We start from the raw sequence: 20902 nt of genomic DNA on the forward strand, positions 1-20902 counted from the left end.
TGGGATGTAGATCATCGGGTCCCGGGAACTTATCAACTTTCAGTCCCATTAATTTCTCCAGTACTACTTTCTTACTAATATTAATTTCTTTCAGTTTCTAATCTCCAGTAGTCTCCACTCTCTATTATTTCTGGGAGGTTTTTTGTAAGATCCTCCATGAAGATAGGCACAAAGTAATTATTTAGCTTCTCTGCCATTTCCCAATCCCCCTTAATTCCCCTGTCTCAGCCTGTAATGGACTCACATTTGTCTTGGCTAATTTTTCCTTTTTACATACCTCTAGAAGCTTTTACAGTCCGCTTTTATGTTTCTTGTCAGTTTACATTCATTTTCTATTCTCCCTTTCTTTATCAGTTTCTTGGTCCTCCTTTACTGAATTCTAAATTGCTGCCAATTCTCAGGCTTACTACTTTTTTGGCAACTTTATAAGCCTCCTCCTTTGATCTAATGCAATCTTTAATTTCCTTTGTTAGCCATGTTTGACTCACTTTTCCTGTAAATGGTGAAGCAGATTCACATGGTCTACTCCTGCTCCTATTTCTTATGTTCTTCTCTAGATGTTATCTATCTGGCATATTGTAAGACTACTGAAGACATTTTTAGGCACCGAGAATTATTCTGATGAAGATATTGGAATTATGAGGTCCCAGTAGATTTGAAACAGATAAACTTGTTGCTTGTACTCAAAACAAGTTCATAAAACAGGCACAGGCAACCACAGGTCCATTAGTTTTACATTAATTATGTGTAAAATAATGGAATTGATTATTCAGAAAAAAAATAACAATTATACATACTTACTAAGATGAAGTCAATATGGGCTTTAGATGGTGAAAAATCTGCTTGGCCTCCTTGATTTCTTTTAAGAAAGTGATAACTCAAGTTGAATGTGTTCTATACTTAGGCTTCCAAAAGCATTTGGTAAAGTTCAATAAAAGAGATTATTAATTGAGCTCAAAGTTGTGGAATTCATGATAAAACTTGAATATGGACAAGAAGTTGGCTGAATTGTAGAAACAATGGCTACTCATTAGAGGGATATTGTCAGGCTGCAGGTTGGAGGGCCAAGATTGGGACCCCTATTCACCAGGACTTTCCAGGCTCACCCACCACCAGGATTTCCAGTCCCGCTAACAGTCACTGGACTTTTGGCGGGCCCACTGCATCCCCTGCGGCAGGTCCCTCCACAGCGGGGCCAGAAAATCCCAGCTATTGCTTCTAATTTACATTGGTGAGTTGGACACTGAAACTCAACAGCCCAGATTTTGTGATCAGCGGCAAAATTAGCATGTTGTTCATTATGCTTACAGCTGCCTGTAGACTTTTTGTGGATTTTTGCACAGCAATTTACAGTTATTAGAGATCCCTTTTAGTATAACGCTTTTTACATGGGAACTGTGATGTGTGTAAAAGCAGGAAAAGCAACAATGTGTCTCTTCAGTCATTCAGATTAAAGAATCCTCACTGAGACAAGAAGGCCCTGACATTAGCAATAAGTCAGGTTGGCAGTGGGGAGGACAGTTCTGCATTCCTGAAATCCCGAAAAACTTTTCACTCAAGTTCTGCCAAATTTTGTGGTTCCATTTCACAGCCACATGGAGAAGCAGTTGGCTGCTGGGCAGGAAAGCCTTTGGCCTGCAACTGGGGAGTGGAGAAGAGAAACAGAGGAATTGGAAAACCTGGGGCAATGGTGGAGGGGGTGGGGGAGAGGGTTAAAACGAAGGGACCGGAAAGTTTCAGGCAGGAAATGGAGGATTGGGGGCCATGCCCAGGAGACAGAGAGAGAGGGAGGAATCAAAAAGACTAATGGATTGGTGAGGGTGGTGGGCAGAAGACTGTGGCTTGTGGGTGATTGGATCTGGGGGTGGTAGGGGTGAAGGGGTCCAATCAAAGAATTGGGGGAGCAAGCAGGTTAGCTTGGTGGACAGATTAGCTTGGTGAATACTCCTTTCAACTCACAAGCAATGCTGAAAACCCCTTTAGTTGCCAGATTTCCCCATGCCCAGAAAATCCAGACGGTCATATTTAAACCTAAAATGGCTCATTCAGATATTTAAGTAAATAACCTGCCTCCTGGGAGAAGATTGGCCACCCGCCTCACTCCAAAACCAAAAGTGGATGGGTTCGAAGCAGTTTGGGTTCATATTTAAAATTTTTAACCTTCTTATAGCCCAAACAACCCAAACCTACCTGTTTTTGAGGGTTAAACTTCCCCTAAAGAGCTGTAACCATGAAGTATGATTTAGAATATTTAGTTTTACGTAAATTTATGTACAGAAAATGAAATACTGAGATGGAAAGAAAGGATTAAGAAAAAGTGATAAAAAACATAAAGAAAAGAGTTTTAAAAACTCTAACAATAATTACATCCTGAAGGAATGAGAACACTTACTTGTAAAATTTAATTTTCAGTGTCAGAGGCGCTGTTTGGTGATAATTAAGTCTTATCGCATTGTTAAAACTTCACTTACATCTAAAATTTCTGGTATGTTTCGTGGGTAGTTAGTGGATAAGCATTGTAATTTTACACCCTTCATACATTTTAATGCTTAATCTAACAGTAAGATACTGGTGCAATGAAGTTTCCAGAGAATCAATTGGAAGAAGCATTGAGGGTAGCAAGGGTACAAAATGCACTCTGGGTTGGGTGCTTCAAAATCGATCACCAAGAGTGCCTCTGTAGTCCCATTATTGACCAAGCTGGCTGAGTACTGAAGGACACATCTGTCAGATTGTGCCTGTGGCAGGTGATGAGAGAACCAACACATGGAAAAACCCCAACTGACCTAAGTCCTCGCCAATCTACATGTTTCAGATGCATCTGTCCAAGACAGTATAGGTAGAAATGACTACAACACAATATTTGTAGAAACAAGTTCCATTTTCCACACTAAAGACTCTTCCATTGTATTGTGTGGTACCATCACCATGCAAAATGGGACAGATTCAGAACAGATCTAACAGGTTAAAACTGAGCATCCATGAGGCACAGTAGGCTATCTCCAGCAGAGTTGTATACTACCACAATTTGTAATCTCATGGTCCAGCCTATCCCTCATTCTACCATTACCATCAAGCCAGGGGATCAACTCTGGTTCAGCAAGGAGTGTAGGAGAGCATTCCAAGAGCAACACCGGGAATATTAGGTGCCAACCTGGTAAAGCTTCATCACAAAACTGCATGCATGCGAAACAGCAGGCGTAGTGTGTTATAGTCAGAGCTTAGTAACCCTAAAACCAACGGATCAGATCAGAGCTCTGCAAGTGCCAAGTCAGGCTGTCAATGGTGGTGGCCAATTAAACAACTAATGGGAGGAGAAGAATCCACAAACGTCAACATCCTCAATGATGGCAGAGCCCAGTATGAGTGGAAAAGATAAGCTAAGGTGTTATCAGCCACCTTCAGTCAGAAGTGATACCCTGGCACCAGGGAGGGAATTCATTTTAATTAACTTGCTTGACTTTTTTGTTGAGATAATAGAGGGTTGATGAGGGTAATGCTGTTGATGTGGTGTACATGGACTTCTAAAAGGCATTTGATAAGATGCCACACAACAGACTTGTGAGCAATGTTAGAGCTCATGGAATAAAAAGAACAGTAGCAATGTGAATATGAAATTTGCTAAGTGACAGGAAGCAAAAAGTAGTGGCAAACGGTTCTTTTCTGGACTGGAGGAAAGTTTATAGTGGCGTTCCCCAGGGATCGGTGCTAGGACCCCTGCTCTTCCTGATTTATATTAATGTACAGGGCACATTTTTAAAACTTGCGGATGATATGAAACTTGGTATCATTGTGAACCATGAGGAGGATAGTGTAGAACTTCAAAACGACATAGACAGGTTGGTGGAATGTGTGGACAAGTGGCAGATGACATTTCATACAGACAAGTGTGAAGTGATTTATTTTGGCAGGAAGAATGCAGAGAGTCAATATAAAATAAAAGGTAGGATTCTAAAGGTGTGCATAAATCATTGAAGGTGGCAGTATAACGCATTCTGGGCTTTATCAAAAGAGGCATAGAGCGCAAAAGCAAGAAAGTTATGTCGAACCTGCATGAAACACTGGTTTGGTCTCACCTGGAGTATTGTGTCCGGCTCTTGGCATCACAGTTTAAGGAGGAAGTGAAGGCATCAGAGAGGGTACAGGAAATATTCATGAGAATGGTTCCATGGATAAGAAACTTCAGTTATGTAGCAAGATAGAGAAGTTGGGACTCTTTTGCTTGGAGAAGAGAAGGTTGAGAGGAGATTTGACAGAGGTATTCAAAAACATGAGTGGTCTGGACAGAGTAGATAGGGAGAAACTGTTCCCGTTGGTGGAAGGATTGAGAACCAGAGGGCACCAATTTAACGTAATTGACAAAAGAAGTAATGGTGACATGCGGAAAAGCCTTTTCGTGCAGTGAGTCATTAAGATCTGGAATAGATTGTCTGAGAGTGCAGTGGAGGCAGGTTCAATTGAGGCTTTCAAAAGACAACTGGATCATTATTTGAAAAGGAAGAATTTGCAGGATTACCAGAAAAATCAGCGCAGACGCAACAGTCCAAATGGCCTCCTTCTGTGCTGTGACTATTCAATGATTTTTTAAATTCATTCACTGGATGTAGGTTTCACTGGATGGGCCAGCATTCATTACCCATTCCTAACTGCCCTTGAGAAGGTGGTGGTGAGTTGCCTTCTTGAATCGCTGGAGTCCTTGTGATGTAGGTACACCCACAGTGCTCTTAGTAAGGGAGTTCCAGGATTTTAACCCAGCGACAGTTCACAAACAGCAATATATTTCCAAGTGGTGGTGTTCCCATCTAACTGCTGCCCTTGTCCTTCTAGATGGTAGTGGTCATGGGTTTGAAAAGTGCTGTCTCGTAAGCCTTGTGAATTCCTGCAGTGCATCTTGTAGATGGTACAGATTGCTGTGTCAGTGGTGGGGGGAGTGAATGTTTGTGGTGCCAATCAAGCAAGTTGCTTTGTCCTGGATGATGTCAAGCTTCTTGAGTGTTGTGGGAGCTGCACTCTCCTGGCAAGTGGAGAGTATTCCATCACACTCCTGACTGGTGCCTTGTAGATGGTGGAGTAGATGGAGGACAGGCTTTGGGGAGTCACGAGGTGAGTTACTCATTGCCAAATTCCTCACCTCTGACCTGTTCTTGCAGATACAGTATTTATATGGCTAGTCCAGTTCAGTTTCTGGTCAATGGCAACCCCCAGGATGTAGATAATGGGGGATTCAGTGATGGTAATGCCACTGAACGGCAAGGGGCGATGGTTAGATTCTCTCTTGTTGGAGATGGTCATTGCCTGGCACTTGTGTGGCGTGAATGTTACTTGCCACTTGTCAATCCAACCATGGATATTGTCCAGGTCTTGCTACATTTGGACATGGACTTCTTCAATATCTGAGGAGTCAAAAATGGTGTTGAATATTGTGCAATCACCAGAGAACAGCCCCACTTCCGACCTTATGATGGAAGGAATGTCAATGATGAAGCAGCTGAAGATGGTTGGGCCGAGGATGCTACCCTGAAGAACGCCTGCAGTGATGTCCTGGAGCTGAGATGACTGACCTCCAACAACCACAACCATCTTCCTTTGTGCTAGCTATGACTCCAACCAGTGGAGAGTTTTCTCCCTGATTCCTATTGACTCCAGTTTCAATAGGGCTCCTTGATGCCACTCTTGGTCCTGTTTTAACTATGCAGATCAGGTCCGATGATGCCATCAGGACACAATATGAAATATCGATCAGAGGCCCGAGGCGGTAGGGGCGTAGACGGGCGTGGATTGTCTGCTCCCCCATCAGGCAAAACTTGTCTGGTACCAGATCCTGTGCCAGACGATAAGTGTGAAATTTATTTTTGAGGTTTATCCTTGCCAGATTCTTTGGCCAATTACAGCACCCTCCACATAAATATTGGGCCAAAGTGTTTGATAATGGGAACGAAATGAAATAGGGATGGAAGTGGGCACTTTTGGGCTTGATGGCCTTGTCTTGCCCTGGATGCATCAACACAAATAATCCTTTTTCTTTTATCTGATTTACTCTCTTACTTATCTAGTCAAATCTGCAAATGTTGAGCTGGTGGTTGATATCAGTTAACAATTATTATTCAGATGCCCTCATTTCTATCTCTTTGTTGGGAGAGCTGTCACGCAGACTAGTCAAGCAACAGCCTGACAAAGTCATACTCACCGAATCATATCTTAGAGACAACATCCCAGAAATCACCATCCCCATCCCTGGGTATATCCTGTCCCACCAGCAGGACTTACCCAACAGAGGTGGTGGCATTGTTGCCCTGGAAGTCACCATTATTGACTCTGGCCCACATGAATTCTCATGGCATCAGATCAAACATGGACAAGGAAACCTCTTGCCACCCCCACCCACCACCCCCTCCCCCTCTCAACTGATGAATCCATACTCCTCCAAGTTGAGCACCACTTGGAGGAAGCACTGAGGGTGGAAAGGCACAGAATGTACTCTAGATGGGGGACTTCAATGTCTTTCACCAAGAGTGGCTCAATAGCACCACTACTGACTGAGTCCTTGCTGCTAGACTGGTAATGAGTGAATTAATGAGAGGGAGAACATACTAGTCCCTGTCCTCACTAATCTACCTGTCACAGATGCATCTGTCCATGACAGTATTGTTAGGAGTGATCACTGCACAGTCCCTGTTTTGCCAAACCCCAGGATCACCCCAGGGCTCAGTGGCATCAAGGACCCCTGACAAAAGTGCATCCAGGGGAAATCTCTTCATTTGTTGGAATCGTATCTAGCATAAAAGAAGATGGTTGTGGTTGTTGGAGGCCATTCATCTCATTCCCAGTACATTGCTGGAGTTCCTCATGTCCTAGTCCCAAGTGGGGAGATTTTAAGGAGTTTGCCTGCAAGGGAGTAGTAAGACAGCAGTGAGATTTTAAAGAGCGAGAGGCAAGTCTGTGAATTCAGAGCACACCGTCTGCATTCTAAAGAAAATAGAAGTGTGATGTAATAAGAAAGAAGCTAAGTGATTGGTTGGTGAGTATTTTCTCTTTTTCTTTTATTTAAACTAGGAAATTTTATGGGGGTAAGTACAACATTAATTTATATACTAAGAGTATAAGTACAAACAGGACTTTAACATTAATTAACATTTACTTAAGTAAATAATTAATTAATTAAAACAGAATAAGGCTGGCAGGGTAGATGATGTGTTGCAGCTGTAGTGTGTGGGTTCTGGTGGATGCCAGCGTGATCCACGGCAACCATATCTGCAGTAAGTGTCGGCGGCTTGAGGAACTTCAGTTCAAAGTCGTTGAGCTGGAGGCTGAGCTTCAGACACTGCGGTGCACCAGGAAGGGAAAAGTTACATGGAGATTTTGTTCCAGAAGGTAACGACACCCTTTAGGCTAGGGTCTTCTGATTTGGTTCATGGTCAAGGATAGGAGGGTGCAACTGCAGGTGAGGCAGGTATGAGGATCAAGAAGGTGGAAGTGGGGGATCCTCAGCCACTGCAATTGGCCAACAGATCTGAGGTGCTTGCAGCATGAATGGATGAGAGCAGGGCCTGCAGGGTGGATGAGCAAGCTGACCATGGCACCAGGATGCAGGGAGCCATTCAGGTTGGGAAGTAAATAGAAATGTAGTGGTAGTAGGGGACAGTATAGTCAGGGGGTTGGACACAGTTCTCTACAACTGAAAGTAAGAGTCCAGAAGGCTGCACTGCCTGTCCGCCGCCAGAGTTTGGAACATCTGCTCTGGAGAGGAACTTGCAGTGGGAGCGGGAAGAAACAGTTGTGGTTCATGTGGGTATATACGACATAGATAACACCAGGAAAGAAGTTCTGCTCGGGAACTATGAGCAACTAGGGGCTAAATTAAAATGCAGAAGTATAAAGGTTATAATCGTTGGATTACTACCTGAGCCACGAACAAATTGGCATTGGGTAAACAAGATTAGACAGTTATAAAAACAAAAAACCTGCGGATGCTGGAAATCCAAAACAAAAACAGAATTACCTGGAAAAACTCAGCAGGTCTGGCAGCATCGGCGGAGAAGAAAAGAGTTGACATTTCGAGTCCTCATGACCCTTCGACAGAACTTGCGTTCGAGTCCAAGAAAGAGTTGAAATATAAGCTGGTTTAAGGTGTGTGTGTGGGGGGCGGAGAGATAGAGAGACAAAGAGGTGGAGCGGGGGGTGGGGGTGTGTGGTTGTAGGGACAAACAAGCAGTGATAGAAGCAGATCATCAAAAGATGTCAACGACAATAGTACAATAGAACACATAGGTGTTAAAATTAAAGTTGGTGACATTATCTAAACGAATGTGCTGATTAAGAATGGATGGTAGGGCACTCAAGGTATAGTTCTAGTGGGTTTTTTTTATATATATATATAATGGAAATAGGTGGGAAAAGGAAAATCTTTATAATTTATTGGAAAAAAAAGGGGAAGGGGGAAACAGAAAGGGGGTGGGGATGGGGGAGGGAGCTTACGACCTAAAGTTGTTGAATTCAATATTCAGTCCAGAAGGCTGTAAAGTCCCTAGTCGGAAGATGAGGTGTTGTTCCTCCAGTTTGCGTTGGGCTTCACTGGAACAATGCAGCAAGCCAAGGACAGACATGTGGGCAAGAGAGCAGGGTGGAGTGTTGAAATGGCAAGCGACAGGGAGGTTTGGGTCATTCTTGCGGACAGACCGCAGGTGTTCTGCAAAGCGGTCGCCCAGTTTACGTTTGGTCTCTCCAATGTAGAGGAGACCACATTGGGAGCAACGGATGCAGTAGACTAAGTTGGGGGAAATGCAAGTGAAATGCTGCTTCACTTGAAAGGAGTGTTTGGGTCCTTGGACGGTGAGGAGAGAGGAAGTGAAGGGGCAGGTATTGCATTTTTTGCGTGGGCATGGGGTGGTGCCATAGGAGGGGGTTGAGGAGTAGGGGGTGATGGAGGAGTGGACCATCCGTGATTCCTCTGACACCTTACGTCACATCAACAATTTCCAGTTCCCTGGCCCCAACCGCTTACTCTTCACCATGGACGTCCAATCCCTCTACACCTCCATCCCCCACCAGGATGGTCTGAGGGCCCTTAGCTTTTTCCTCGAACAGAGGCCCGAACAATCCCCATCCACCACTACTCTCCTCCATCTGGCTGAACTTGTTCTCACACTGAACAATTTCTCCTTCAACTCCTCTCACTTCCTTCAAATAAAAGGTGTGGCTATGGGTACCCGCATGGGCCCCAGCTATGCCTGTTCTCTTTATGGGGTATGTGGAACATTCCTTGTTGCAGTCCTACTCCGGCCCCCTTCCACAACTCTTTCTCCGGTACATCGATGATTACTTCGGTGCCGCTTCATGCTCTCGTCAGGACTTGGAAAAATTTATTAATTTTGCTTCCAATCTCCACCCCTCCATCATTTTCAAGTGGTCCATCTCTGACACTTCCCTTCCCTTCCTTGACCTCTCTGTCTCAATCTCTGGTGATAGACTGTCCACCAATATCCATTACAAACCCACCGACTCCCACAGCTATCTCGACTACAGCTCCTCACACCCTGCTTCCTGTAAGGACTCCATCCCATTCTCTCAATTCCTTCGCCTCCGTCGCATCTGTTCCGATGATGCTACATTCAAAAACAGTTCCTCTGACATGTCCTCCTTCTTCCTTAACCGAGGTTTTCCACCCACGGTCGTTGACAGGGCCTTCAACCGTGTCCGGCCCATCTCCCGCGCATCCGCCCTCACGCCTTCTCCTCCCTCCCAGAAACATGATAGGGTCCCCCTTGTCCTCACTTATCACCCCACCAGCCTCCGCATTCAAAGGATCATCCTCCGCCATTTCCGCCAACTCCAGCATGATGCCACCACCAAACACATCTTCCCTTCACCCCCCTTATCGGCATTCCGTAGGGATCGCTCCCTCCGGGACACCCTGGTCCACTCCTCCATCACCCCCTACTCCTCAACCCCCTCCTATGGCACCACCCCATGCCCACGCAAAAAATGCAATACCTGCCCCTTCACTTCCTCTCTCCTCACCGTCCAAGGACCCAAACACTCCTTTCAAGTGAAGCAGCATTTCACTTGCATTTCCCCCAACTTAGTCTACTGCATCCGTTGCTCCCAATGTGGTCTCCTCTACATTGGAGAGACCAAACGTAAACTGGGCGACCGCTTTGCAGAACACCTGCGGTCTGTCCGCAAGAATGACCCAAACCTCCATGTCGCTTGCCATTTCAACACTCCACCCTGCTCTCTTGCCCACATGTCTGTCCTTGGCTTGCTGCATTGTTCCAGTGAAGCCCAACGCAAACTGGAGGAACAACACCTCATCTTCCGACTAGGGACTTTACAGCCTTCTGGACTGAATATTGAATTCAACAACTTTAGGTCGTAAGCTCCCTCCCCCATCCCCACCCCCTTTCTGTTTCCCCCTTCCCCTTTTTTTTCCAATAAATTATAAAGATTTTCCTTTTCCCACCTATTTCCATTATATATATATAAAAAAAACCCACTAGAACTATACCTTGAGTGCCCTACCATCCATTCTTAATTAGCACATTCGTTTAGATAATGTCACCAACTTTAATTTTAACACCTATGTGTTCTATTGTACTATTGTCGTTGACATCTTTTGATGATCTGCTTCTATCACTGCTTGTTTGTCCCTACAACCACACACCCCCACCCCCCGCTCCACCTCTTTGTCTCTCTATCTCTCCGCCCCCCACACACACACCTTAAACCAGCTTATATTTCAACTCTTTCTTGGACTCGAACGCAAGTTCTGTCGAAGGGTCATGAGGACTCGAAACATCAACTCTTTTCTTCTCCGCCGATGCTGCCAGACCTGCTGAGTTTTTCCAGGTAATTCTGTTTTTGTTTAAGATTAGACAGTTGAATGCATTGTTCAAAGATTGGTGTGGGAGAAATGGCTTTGATTCATTGGGCACTGGCACTATTACAGGGGAAATTGTGAGCTGTACCATTGGGACGGTATTCATCTGAACCATGCTGGGTCCAGTGATCTGGCGACTCCTACACCTAGGGCAATAGAAAGGGCATTAAACAAATTGGTGGGAGGGTTGGAGGGATCATGTGAGGGCAGATGTAGTAATTTAAAGGGAAAGGACAGGGCAATAGAGTAGGGAAGTGATCTTAGAATGATAAGCAGAATGTGTCAGGAAGGGATGGAGCGTATAAATTTAAGATTGCATAAGCAGATAAGGCCAAGTTTAGAATAATGGCTAAAAAAATAGATTTAAAAGCTCTGTAACTGAATGTGCACAGCAGTCATAACAAAACAGATGAATTAAGAGCACAAATAGAAATAAATATGTATGACCTGATAGCCATGTGAGAAATGTGGTTGCAAGATAACCTGGGCCAGGATTTACGGCCCCTCTTGACCGGCAGGATACTACAGTCCCGCCGAACTGAATGGAGATTTAAATGGCTCGCCACATCTGCCGGGGAGGGGGCGGCAGAGGGAGACCTGTCTCGACGAGGCAGTAAAATCCTGGCCCAAGGCTGGGAACTGAATAGTCAAGGGTATTTAGCTTTTTGAAAGGAAGGGAATCTAGGAAAAGGTGGTGGGGTAATTCTGTTAATTAATTAAGGATGAAATTAGTACAGTGAGAGATGAGAAATAGCCAAGGTAAGAAGTATAGTTGATAGGCCCACTAACAGTAGCTACATTGTAGGGCAGAGTATGCTGGAAGAAATAATGGCAGCTTGTAAGAAAGGTACCGCAATAATCATGGGGGATTTTAATCTTCATATAGATTGGACAAGTCAGATTGGTAAAGGTAACCAGGAAGATTAGTTCATTGTACGTATTTGGGACAATTTCTTACAGCAGTAAGTTCTAGTGCCAACCAGGGAGGAGGCTGCTTTAAACCTGGTAATGTGCAATGAGACAGGATTAATTAATGTCCTCATAATAAAGGAGCCTCTTAGAAATAGTGATCATAACATGATAGAATTTCACATTAATTTTGTGGGTGAGAAGTGAGGGTATAAGACTAGGGCCATAAACTTAAAAAGGCAATTACAAGGGTATGAGGACAGAGTTGGCTAAAGTGAACTGGGAAAATAGGCTAAAAGGTAGGACAGCAGAGAAGCAGTGACAAGCATTTAAAGAGATATTTCACAACTCAAAAAAGGTGTATTCCATTGAGAAAGAAAGGCTCTATGGGAAGGATGCACCATCCATGATTAACTAAGGAAGTTAAGGATAGTATCAAATTCAAAGAAAAATCATACAACACTGAAAAGATTAGTGGCAGGTCAGAAGATTGGATGGATTTTGGAAACCAGCAAAGAATGATTAAAAATAATTAGGGAGAGGTTAGAGTATGAGAGAAAGCTAGCCAGAAATATAAAAAACAGATAGTAAGTTTCTATAAGTAGGTGGAAGCATTGAGCAAGTACTTTGTGTCTGTCTTCAGTGTAGAAGACACAAAAAATATCCCAAGAATACTTGAAAAGCAAGAGGTAAAAGAGAGGGAAGAACTTAAAACAATCACAATCACTAAGGAATAGGTACTGAGAAGACTATTAGAACAAAAGGCTGACAAGTTCACTGAACCTGATGGCCTGCGTCCTATGGTCTTAAAAGAAGTAGCTTCAGAGATAGTAGATGCATTGGTTGTGATCTTCCAAAATTCCCTAGGTTCTGGAATGTTCCCAGTGGATTAGAAAATTGCAATTGGAATGTCTTTATTCAAGAAAGGAAGGAGACAGAAAACAAGAAATATAAGCCAGTTAGCCTAAAATCTGTCATAGGGAAAATACTAGAATCCATTATTAAAGAGGTAATAGCAGGGCATTTAGAAAATCATAATAATATCAGGCAGAGTCAATATGGTTTTGTGAAGGAAAATTGAGTTTGAATAATTATTAGAGTTCTTTGAGGAAGTAACAGGCAAGGTGGATAAAGGGGTGTCTGTAGATGTGGTGCACTTGGATTTCCAAAAGGTATTCGATAAGGTGCCACATCAAAGGTTGTACATAAAATAAGAGCTCACACTGTGAGGGTGGGGGGATGCAGGGGGAACATATTAGTATGGATAGAGAATTGGTTAGCTGACAAAAAACAGAAATTAGGCATAAATGGGTCATTTTCAGGTTGGCAAGCTGTTACTAGTAGAGTGCCACAGGGGTTAGTGCTGTGGCCGCAACTATTTATCATCTACGTCAATGACTTGGATGAAGGGACCAAATGTATGGTAACTAAATTTTCTGATAACACAAAGGTAGATAGTAGAGTAAGTTGTCAAGAGAATTTAGATTGGTTAAGTGAATGGGGAAAATTTAGCAGATGGGGTATAATGTGAGAAAATGTGAATTTGTCCACTTGGCAGAAATTCAGTCATAATATATTCTGTCTCTGGAAGAGCAGCAAAAGCAGAAGGGAGGGAACCTGTAATTGGAGGAGCTGGAACAGCCAGCATGGGAAAGACATAACCTATGTTTGGAGGCACAGTAAGTGTGGGAGAGACATAATCTATGAGTAACTGTTCCTCCAATCACAGCTCTGGATTTAGTTTCCGCTCTCACTGACTAACAGCAGAGTTGCTTTTTTTTTAACCTTTGTATGTTGCACTAGTCCTGAGGGTCAGAAATCTACCAAAGGATGGAAATTTCTCATCTCTGTGTATGTCTGGTCCAGTTCAGTATCTGGTCAACGGTAGCCCCCAGGAAGATGGAAGCAGGGGATTCAGCAATGGTAATACCGTTGAAAGTCAAGGGGAGATGGTTAGATTCTCTCTTGCTGGACATAGTCATTGCTTGGCATTTATGTGATGTGAATGTTACTTGCTACTTATAAACCCAAGCTAATGTTGTCCAGGTCTTAATACATATGGACACGAAAACCTTCAGTATCTGAGCAATTGTGAACAGTACTGAACATTGTGCAATTATCAGCAAGCATCACTACTTCTGGGCTTATGATGGAAGGAAGGTAATTGATGAAGCAGTTTAAGATGGTAGGGCCTAGGACCTGAGGAACTCCTGCAGTAATTTTCTGGGACTGAGATGAGTGGTCTCCAACAACCAAAACCATCTTCCTTTGTGCTAGGTATGGCTCCAACCAGTGGAGAGTTTTCACCTCTGATTCCCATTGACTTCAATTTTGCCAGGGCTCCTTGATGCCACGCTTGGTCAAATGCTGCCTCAATGACAAGGGCAGTTGCTCCTACCTGAAATCTGGAATTCAGCTCTTTTGTCCATTTTTGGATCAAGACTGTAATGACATCAGGAGCTGAGTGGCCCTGGCAGAACCCAAACTGGGCATCAATGAGCCGGTTATTACTGTGTAAGTGATGCTTGATAGCCCTATTGACTACATCTTCCATCACTTTGCTGATGATTGAGATGGGGCTGATGGGGCAGTAATTGTCTGGTTTGGATTTGTCCTGCTTTTTGTGGACATGAGATACCTGGGTAATTTTCCACATTGTCAGGTAGATGCTAATGTTGTAGCTGAATTGGAACAACTTGGCTAGGGCTGCGGCTGGTTTTGGAGCACAAGTCTTCAGTATTATTGCCAGGATGTTATCAGGGCCTTTGCAGTATCTAGTGCCTTCAGCTATTTCTTGATATCACATGGAGTGAATTGAATTAGCTGAAGGTTGGCGTCTTTGATGCTGGGGACCTAAGGAGGAGGTTGAGATGGATCATCCACTCAGTACTATTGGCTGAAGATGGTTGTAAATGCTTCAGTCTTACTGTTTCCACGGATGTGCTGAGCTCCCCCATCATTAAGAATGGGGATATTGGTAGTTTGTCCTCCACTGGTTAGTTGTTTAATTGTGCACCACCATTTACAACTCAATGTGGCAGGACTGCAGAGCTTTGATCTGCTCTGTTGGTTGTGAGATTGCTTAGCTCTGTCTATTGCATACTGCTTCTACTGTTTGGCATGCAAGCGGTCCTGTGTTATAGCTGCATCAGGCTGACACCTCATTTTTAGGAATGCTTGGTGCTGCTCCTAGCATGCCCTCCTGCACTCTTCATTAAACCAAGGATGATCTTTTGACTTGATGGTAATAGTAGGGTGAGGGATATACCGGACCATGAGGTTACAGATTTGGTTGAATACTGTTGCTAATGACCCACAGCACCTCATGGATGCCTAGTTTTGAACTGCAAGTTCTGCTCTGAATCCATCCCAATTAGCAAACTAGTCAAAATAAAGTAACATTATGCAACATCAAATTTACAAACTTCACAGGAGAATAATCTTCTTCATCATTGACACCTTTATATAGCATCCTTAATATACTAAACATTGCAAGGTGCTTCACAGGAGCATTATCAAACAATATTTGACACCAAGCTATTTAAGGAGATATTAGGGCCAATGATCAAAAGCTTGGTCAAAGAGGCATAGAGGTTTAGGGAGGAAATTCCAGAGCTTAAGAGTCTAGGCATCTGAAGGCACAGCTGCCAAAGGTGAATCAATTAAATCATGGATGCTCAAGAGGCCAGAATTAGGGAAGCACAGAGTTCTCAAAGGATTGTAGAGCTGGAGGAGATGATAATGATAGAGAGGAGTGAAGCTGTGGAAGGATTTGAAAACGAGGATGAAAATTTTAAAATAGAAGCATTGCTTAACCAGGAGCAAAAGAAGGTTAGTGAATGCAGAGGTGAAGGGTGAACGGGATTGCTGCGATCAAGGAAATGGGCAGCAAAGCTTTGGGTAACTTCAAAGTTTATGGAGGGAGGAATGTGAAAGGCTGGGGTTCAGTGCTTTGGAGAGAGATCTAGAGAGGTCTAGAGATAGCAAAGGTGCCGATGAGGATTTCAGGACCAGGTGAGTTGAGGCAGGGGCAAAATCTGGAGGTATTTCAGAGGTGGAAAAAGTAGTTTTGTGATGCTGAGAAATGAAAGGTCAGAAGCTCAGACCAGAGTCAAAATGACATTAAGGTTGCAAACAGCCTCAGAAAGTTGCCAGAGAGATAGATAGAGTCAATGACTCAGGAACGGAGTTTCAGCAGGGACTGAAGACAACTTCTGTTCATCTAAGTACTGGCAATCTGACAAGCTGTGTAACAATTTAGACAGTGAAGAGAGGTAGTGGTGAGGTGGAGATGGGTGTGGGCGGCGATCACATGAAAATTGGTGCTGTAGGGACAGCATGAGGATAAGAAATAGGAGGGGGACACCAGAGGTAATGGTGCAGAAGCGGGAAAAGAAGCCATTGTGGGCAATTCTCTGGCTTTGATAGGATAAGAATGAAACAAGCGAATACAGACACATCCAGCTGGACAATGGTGGAGGCATGTTAGAGAAGGGTGGTGGGGTCAACTGTGTCAAAGGCTATAGACAAATCAAGAAGAATTAGGAGGGATTGTTTACCTTTGCCACAGTCACATAGGATGTAATTTCTGACTTTGATAAGAGCCATTTCAGTACTGTGTCTGAGGTGGAAACTTCATTGGAGGGGTTCAAACATGGAATTCTGAGAAGGTAGGCACAGATAAAGTACGCAACACCACATTCTAGGACCAGGTTTCAGACTACAGGTCACAATATGGAAGTTTTTTGATTGACAGGAAGACTAAACAGAACTTGCTATTTGTAAGCTTCACATTTGTGTATTGATGGACTACAAATAAATAACTCCAAGGGAACTCTTAAACCCTAAAATTGCTTTATTAATAGTCCCTTTATTAATAGTCCATTTTAATTAGCCTAGTAACATGATTATGCAATAAGCATAATATATATTTTGATCGAATTGATACAAATTAAAATGAAGTAATATTTTACCTGTTCCTACCACTCAAAGGATCATGAACAATTGTTTAGGGTTCCATTATTTTAAAAATGATCTATTGTACACTGACAAGTATATGCATGAAAGACATAATGAGATAGAAAGCCCAGATGTTGCTGCAAGAATAATAGTAAATGAAAGATGTTCACAGTCAATAATGCACAAATTGGCCAGCCATTTGTGACTAGGAAGAATTGCAAATCACCACAAGTTGCTGGTTGACTTGCATTGCTTCAGCATGAGCTTTACGAAAACAAAATCTCACTCTTAAATTCCCCGTGATCATCATATTAATTGCCCATTAACCTTTCCATAGGACATTAAATCTAGTAATTAACAGTATCTGATTAATGATGTAATAATTATTAATGACACCCAATCAACCTCTCTTGCCCAGGAAATTACTTTAAGTATGGCGTCTCATTCCTTCAGGTCGTGAACTGTTTTAGGCAATTTAAAAAATGTCAAATTTTAAATTTCTATTTTCTTACTTTTAATTTGTCTCTCTCTTAAGCCTTTCTTTTCTTCTCTCTCTTTATTTCTCTTTGTATGCATTGAATTCACCCATTCTAATTCATCTTACTTCTCAGTCCTTCCTCTGTTCAAATCTCCTTTGTTAGGGGGGTACACTGTCCTTCAAGTTACCAGATGGCCTATTGCCTTTGCTGTTCCATTATCAATCGTAGTTCTAGCAACTTTGCGAGTTAAAAACTTTTAAAACCAAAACATACACAATTCTAATTAATAGCATATGCTGTGAGATGTCCTGCTCCAGCAAAATCTGGACTATTGTAAATATGATGGATAATAGGCCCTTATTCGAACGACAGATGTTTTTATCAGCACAAAAGCTGCCCAATTATGCAAACTGTTATATCTGATTACATTAGATGATACATGAGAAACAATAGGTCATGAAATAAGGTTCCAAAGTTTATTTATTTAGAAAATTATTACCTCCTCATAACAGGCAGAGTATTGTGTTTGGGCCTCCACTAGCTCTTTTTGCAAAACACACAATTTGTTTTCTTTCTGATGAATCTATAAAACAAAAAGGAAGACAATTCAAGAGCACATTTTTTTCTTTTGCAGTCTTTACTATGCCAATCTACCCAAACGCCTGGCCCATTTATACCTAGTATAATGCTATACTTTTCCTGTACATATATTGAAGATAATTCACTGCTGAACAATGAGCTGCATTTTTGTTTTCCAATGTTTCAACTCAAGATAGACATAAAAAATGCACAAATTCCCTGTTTCTATTCAGAATGGTAAAACATCTGATGTAGTGACTAATAACCCACTCTATATGCTGAAAGTTTACCTATGGTTTCACTAACAACTGTAGAAATGCAATTTTTCAAATTGAGACTCAGTCGGTGTAAATTAGATATTAGTTTCTATCAGCGCACAGGGTGAATGCACCATTCAGAAGATCCTGCAATAACTGCACCTATGGCAGCATGAAAGGCTTTTATTTCTCCATTTTCTAAACACAGAAAAATGTATCCCTACAATTCAGAATATTGAATGTCTTATGGAAAGTGAAAGGTCATTTGTAACTGTCCACAGGATTGATGGAGTTTAGATAGCTCCTTGACCTTCACCCTGCACTCATGAAATATAGCCTCAGATGACAGAGCATCATACAAGTTTTTGGATATTGTCCTTTTCATTCTATATCACATTGTAGCTATGTTCTGAAATGTGCTCATAATTGTACATCAAGATTTAATTACCTCAACCTTCCGTCATTAAATTGCAAACCATCTTTTAATACTGTTCTGAGTCTGTAATTTTCACAAATTCAAAAGTATGTCCTTTAATTTATTATTTTTAAGCTGATCTAGTTGAATAATTTCTTCAGAGGCCCATATAAATATCAAGGTTACCTCATAAATATATATAATTTAAAATGATGAACATAATTTACAGTATAAACTAATTCTACAACCTTTGCATTTCAAAAATAGCTTTCTTGTAAACACCTGAATAATTTTACATAGTACATGGGGACTCTTAATATATTGGAAATAGCAAATCACGACAAAAATATTTAAATTTAGATTTTTTGAGATCAGTGAATTATTATATGTGTTTATAAACTATTTCTCCAACAGAATTTATGTTCCTTACGTGAAATATAATAGAATGAAAGTAATATGTCTAAAGAAAACACTATTTTTCCTCTTTTTGATAAATCGCCTAAAAACACAAAATGAAAAAATATTTTATCTTCAATAATCTGTGATACAACTGAGGGGTGGCTCACTCGCTTCCCCTCTATTTTTTGGAATCCAAACTCCTTTTCTACAAAGAAGATTGAAAATGTTCATTGTGTTTTAAAGCAGATAATATTTTGGAGATATTGTAAATCAAACAGATTTTAAAATCTGCAAAAATTAATTTTCATAAAAATGTGATCACATATAGATATCAGCATGAGACTTAGAGATGACAGCTTTAAACCAATATAATTAAGGTCAAAATATTCACAATAAGCAGATGCTGAATCACACATAATTTTAGTTTAAAACGAATTTCAACTTCATATTTAAGGCCTGAATAGATGACCTAAAACAAGAATGTAGGTTCTCCTATAAGTGTTTGGACTGTTTAGTTTTTAATGAGACTAAGGCTTGGATCGTGACAAACTTACTGGCGGCAGATAATTATGAGTCCGCTGCAAGACCCACCATCCAATTAAGAACAGCGTGCTGGTTCTCTACACTGCCAGCCCAAAGAGAGGACTGGCAGCTTGGCAGCCTTGGCAAGCAGTGGCTGCTGCTGAGGCTGCAAGGAGAATGAGTTGGTGCCACCATTATGAGGTGGAGTGGGGCCTGCCAGGTAGGCAGGCCCCAGTGATCAGAGGGGAAACCCCTCCAGCAGCAGCATCGGCGTCATGGGGATGGCCTTTGCCACCAGGAGCCCCCTCATTGGGCCAGAAAGCGCTGAGAGCTCCAACGCCTGGGAAACTGCTTCTGGGTTGACTCCATGCAGATGGAGGGGTGGGGGGGTGTGCTCCACCACCGTCAAAATCCCAGTAACCTGGGGAAATGTTCGTCAATTGGTCCTTTAATTATGTAAACTATTGTAAAATGGCCCAGCAGTGGCACTACATTGGAATACCCTCCTGAGATGGCTCCCGGGACCTTTACTAGCTTGTACCTCTTAGCCTGCCATTCGAGGGCTGTAAAATCCTGGACCAGGTAATCAAGGAAAAAACAATCCTATGTATAACATAGTATTTCCCTTTTGTGTGGGAACTTTCAGTGTCAATTCGGCAAGATATTTAAATAATGTCTAAATCAGTTTGCATTGCCTTTTTAAAAAGCTATTCTTTTCCATTTTGTTTTTAGTGTAAAAATTAGGGGGAGGAATTTTCCTTTGTCAGGCAGACTTGGCGGGGATGGGAGGAGGGCGAGTGCAAACTTTGCATATGTGCGCGCGCACTTGAAAATCTCCCTGAGGCAACTCTGTAAATATCAAAAATAAAGATTTTAAAAATGTTATAAAACATGTCCCCTCATTTGACTCTGTCTCATGAGCAGGGACATGTTAGAAATGAAACTTTAAAATTGTTATTTTATTTTTATTTGCTGTTGGAAACCTCATCCCACTCGTGGATGAGGTGTCCTAAAACATGCAAAATCCGCTCGACCTTTTCACCTGCCCGCCAACCATGAGGTTGGACAGTAGTGAAAAATTTATTTCTTTATGGCTTTAATGGCCTGAATAATCCTTTTAATTGTCGGTGGGCGCGCTGCTGACTCCGGTGTGTGCCCACCAACCGAAATATAGCGCATGTGCGCAACGGCATCAGGACGCTCGTCCGACGTCATCACACGTCATTTTATGCTTGGTTGGGTCGGGCTGGGCCGCATTTCCCACCATCAGACATCGGGAACCTTATTGTAATATATTAGTATATCTGCATATCATTATCAGGCCAGGCCACTAGAATCGTCACCCCCCCCGCCCCCCGCCCCCACTGGATCATCCATTCATGTCAGTGGGAAAGCACACCGACATGTTTCACAACAGTACATAAAAGGCGTGCGCCTAGCGGGCTGCACTTTGAGGGGGACTCAGAACAGCAACAATGCGCAGCACTTGCCAGGATCGCCTATTGGA

General features: G+C 42.5%; 1 protein-coding gene across 1 annotated transcript in view; it reads right to left on the reverse strand.

The window, feature by feature from the left end:
- Positions 1–20902, reverse strand: part of LOC121278804 (filamin A-interacting protein 1-like) — a 286735-nt gene that overhangs the window by 20520 nt on the left and 245313 nt on the right. Inside the window, exon 12 of the mRNA XM_041189257.1 lies at positions 17723–17806. Coding sequence (XP_041045191.1) covers positions 17723–17806 — 84 coding nt within the window. The remainder of the gene's footprint in view (positions 1–17722; positions 17807–20902) is intronic.

This window comes from Carcharodon carcharias, chromosome 6, assembly GCF_017639515.1.
Source record: "Carcharodon carcharias isolate sCarCar2 chromosome 6, sCarCar2.pri, whole genome shotgun sequence".
NCBI lineage: Eukaryota > Metazoa > Chordata > Chondrichthyes > Lamniformes > Lamnidae > Carcharodon > Carcharodon carcharias.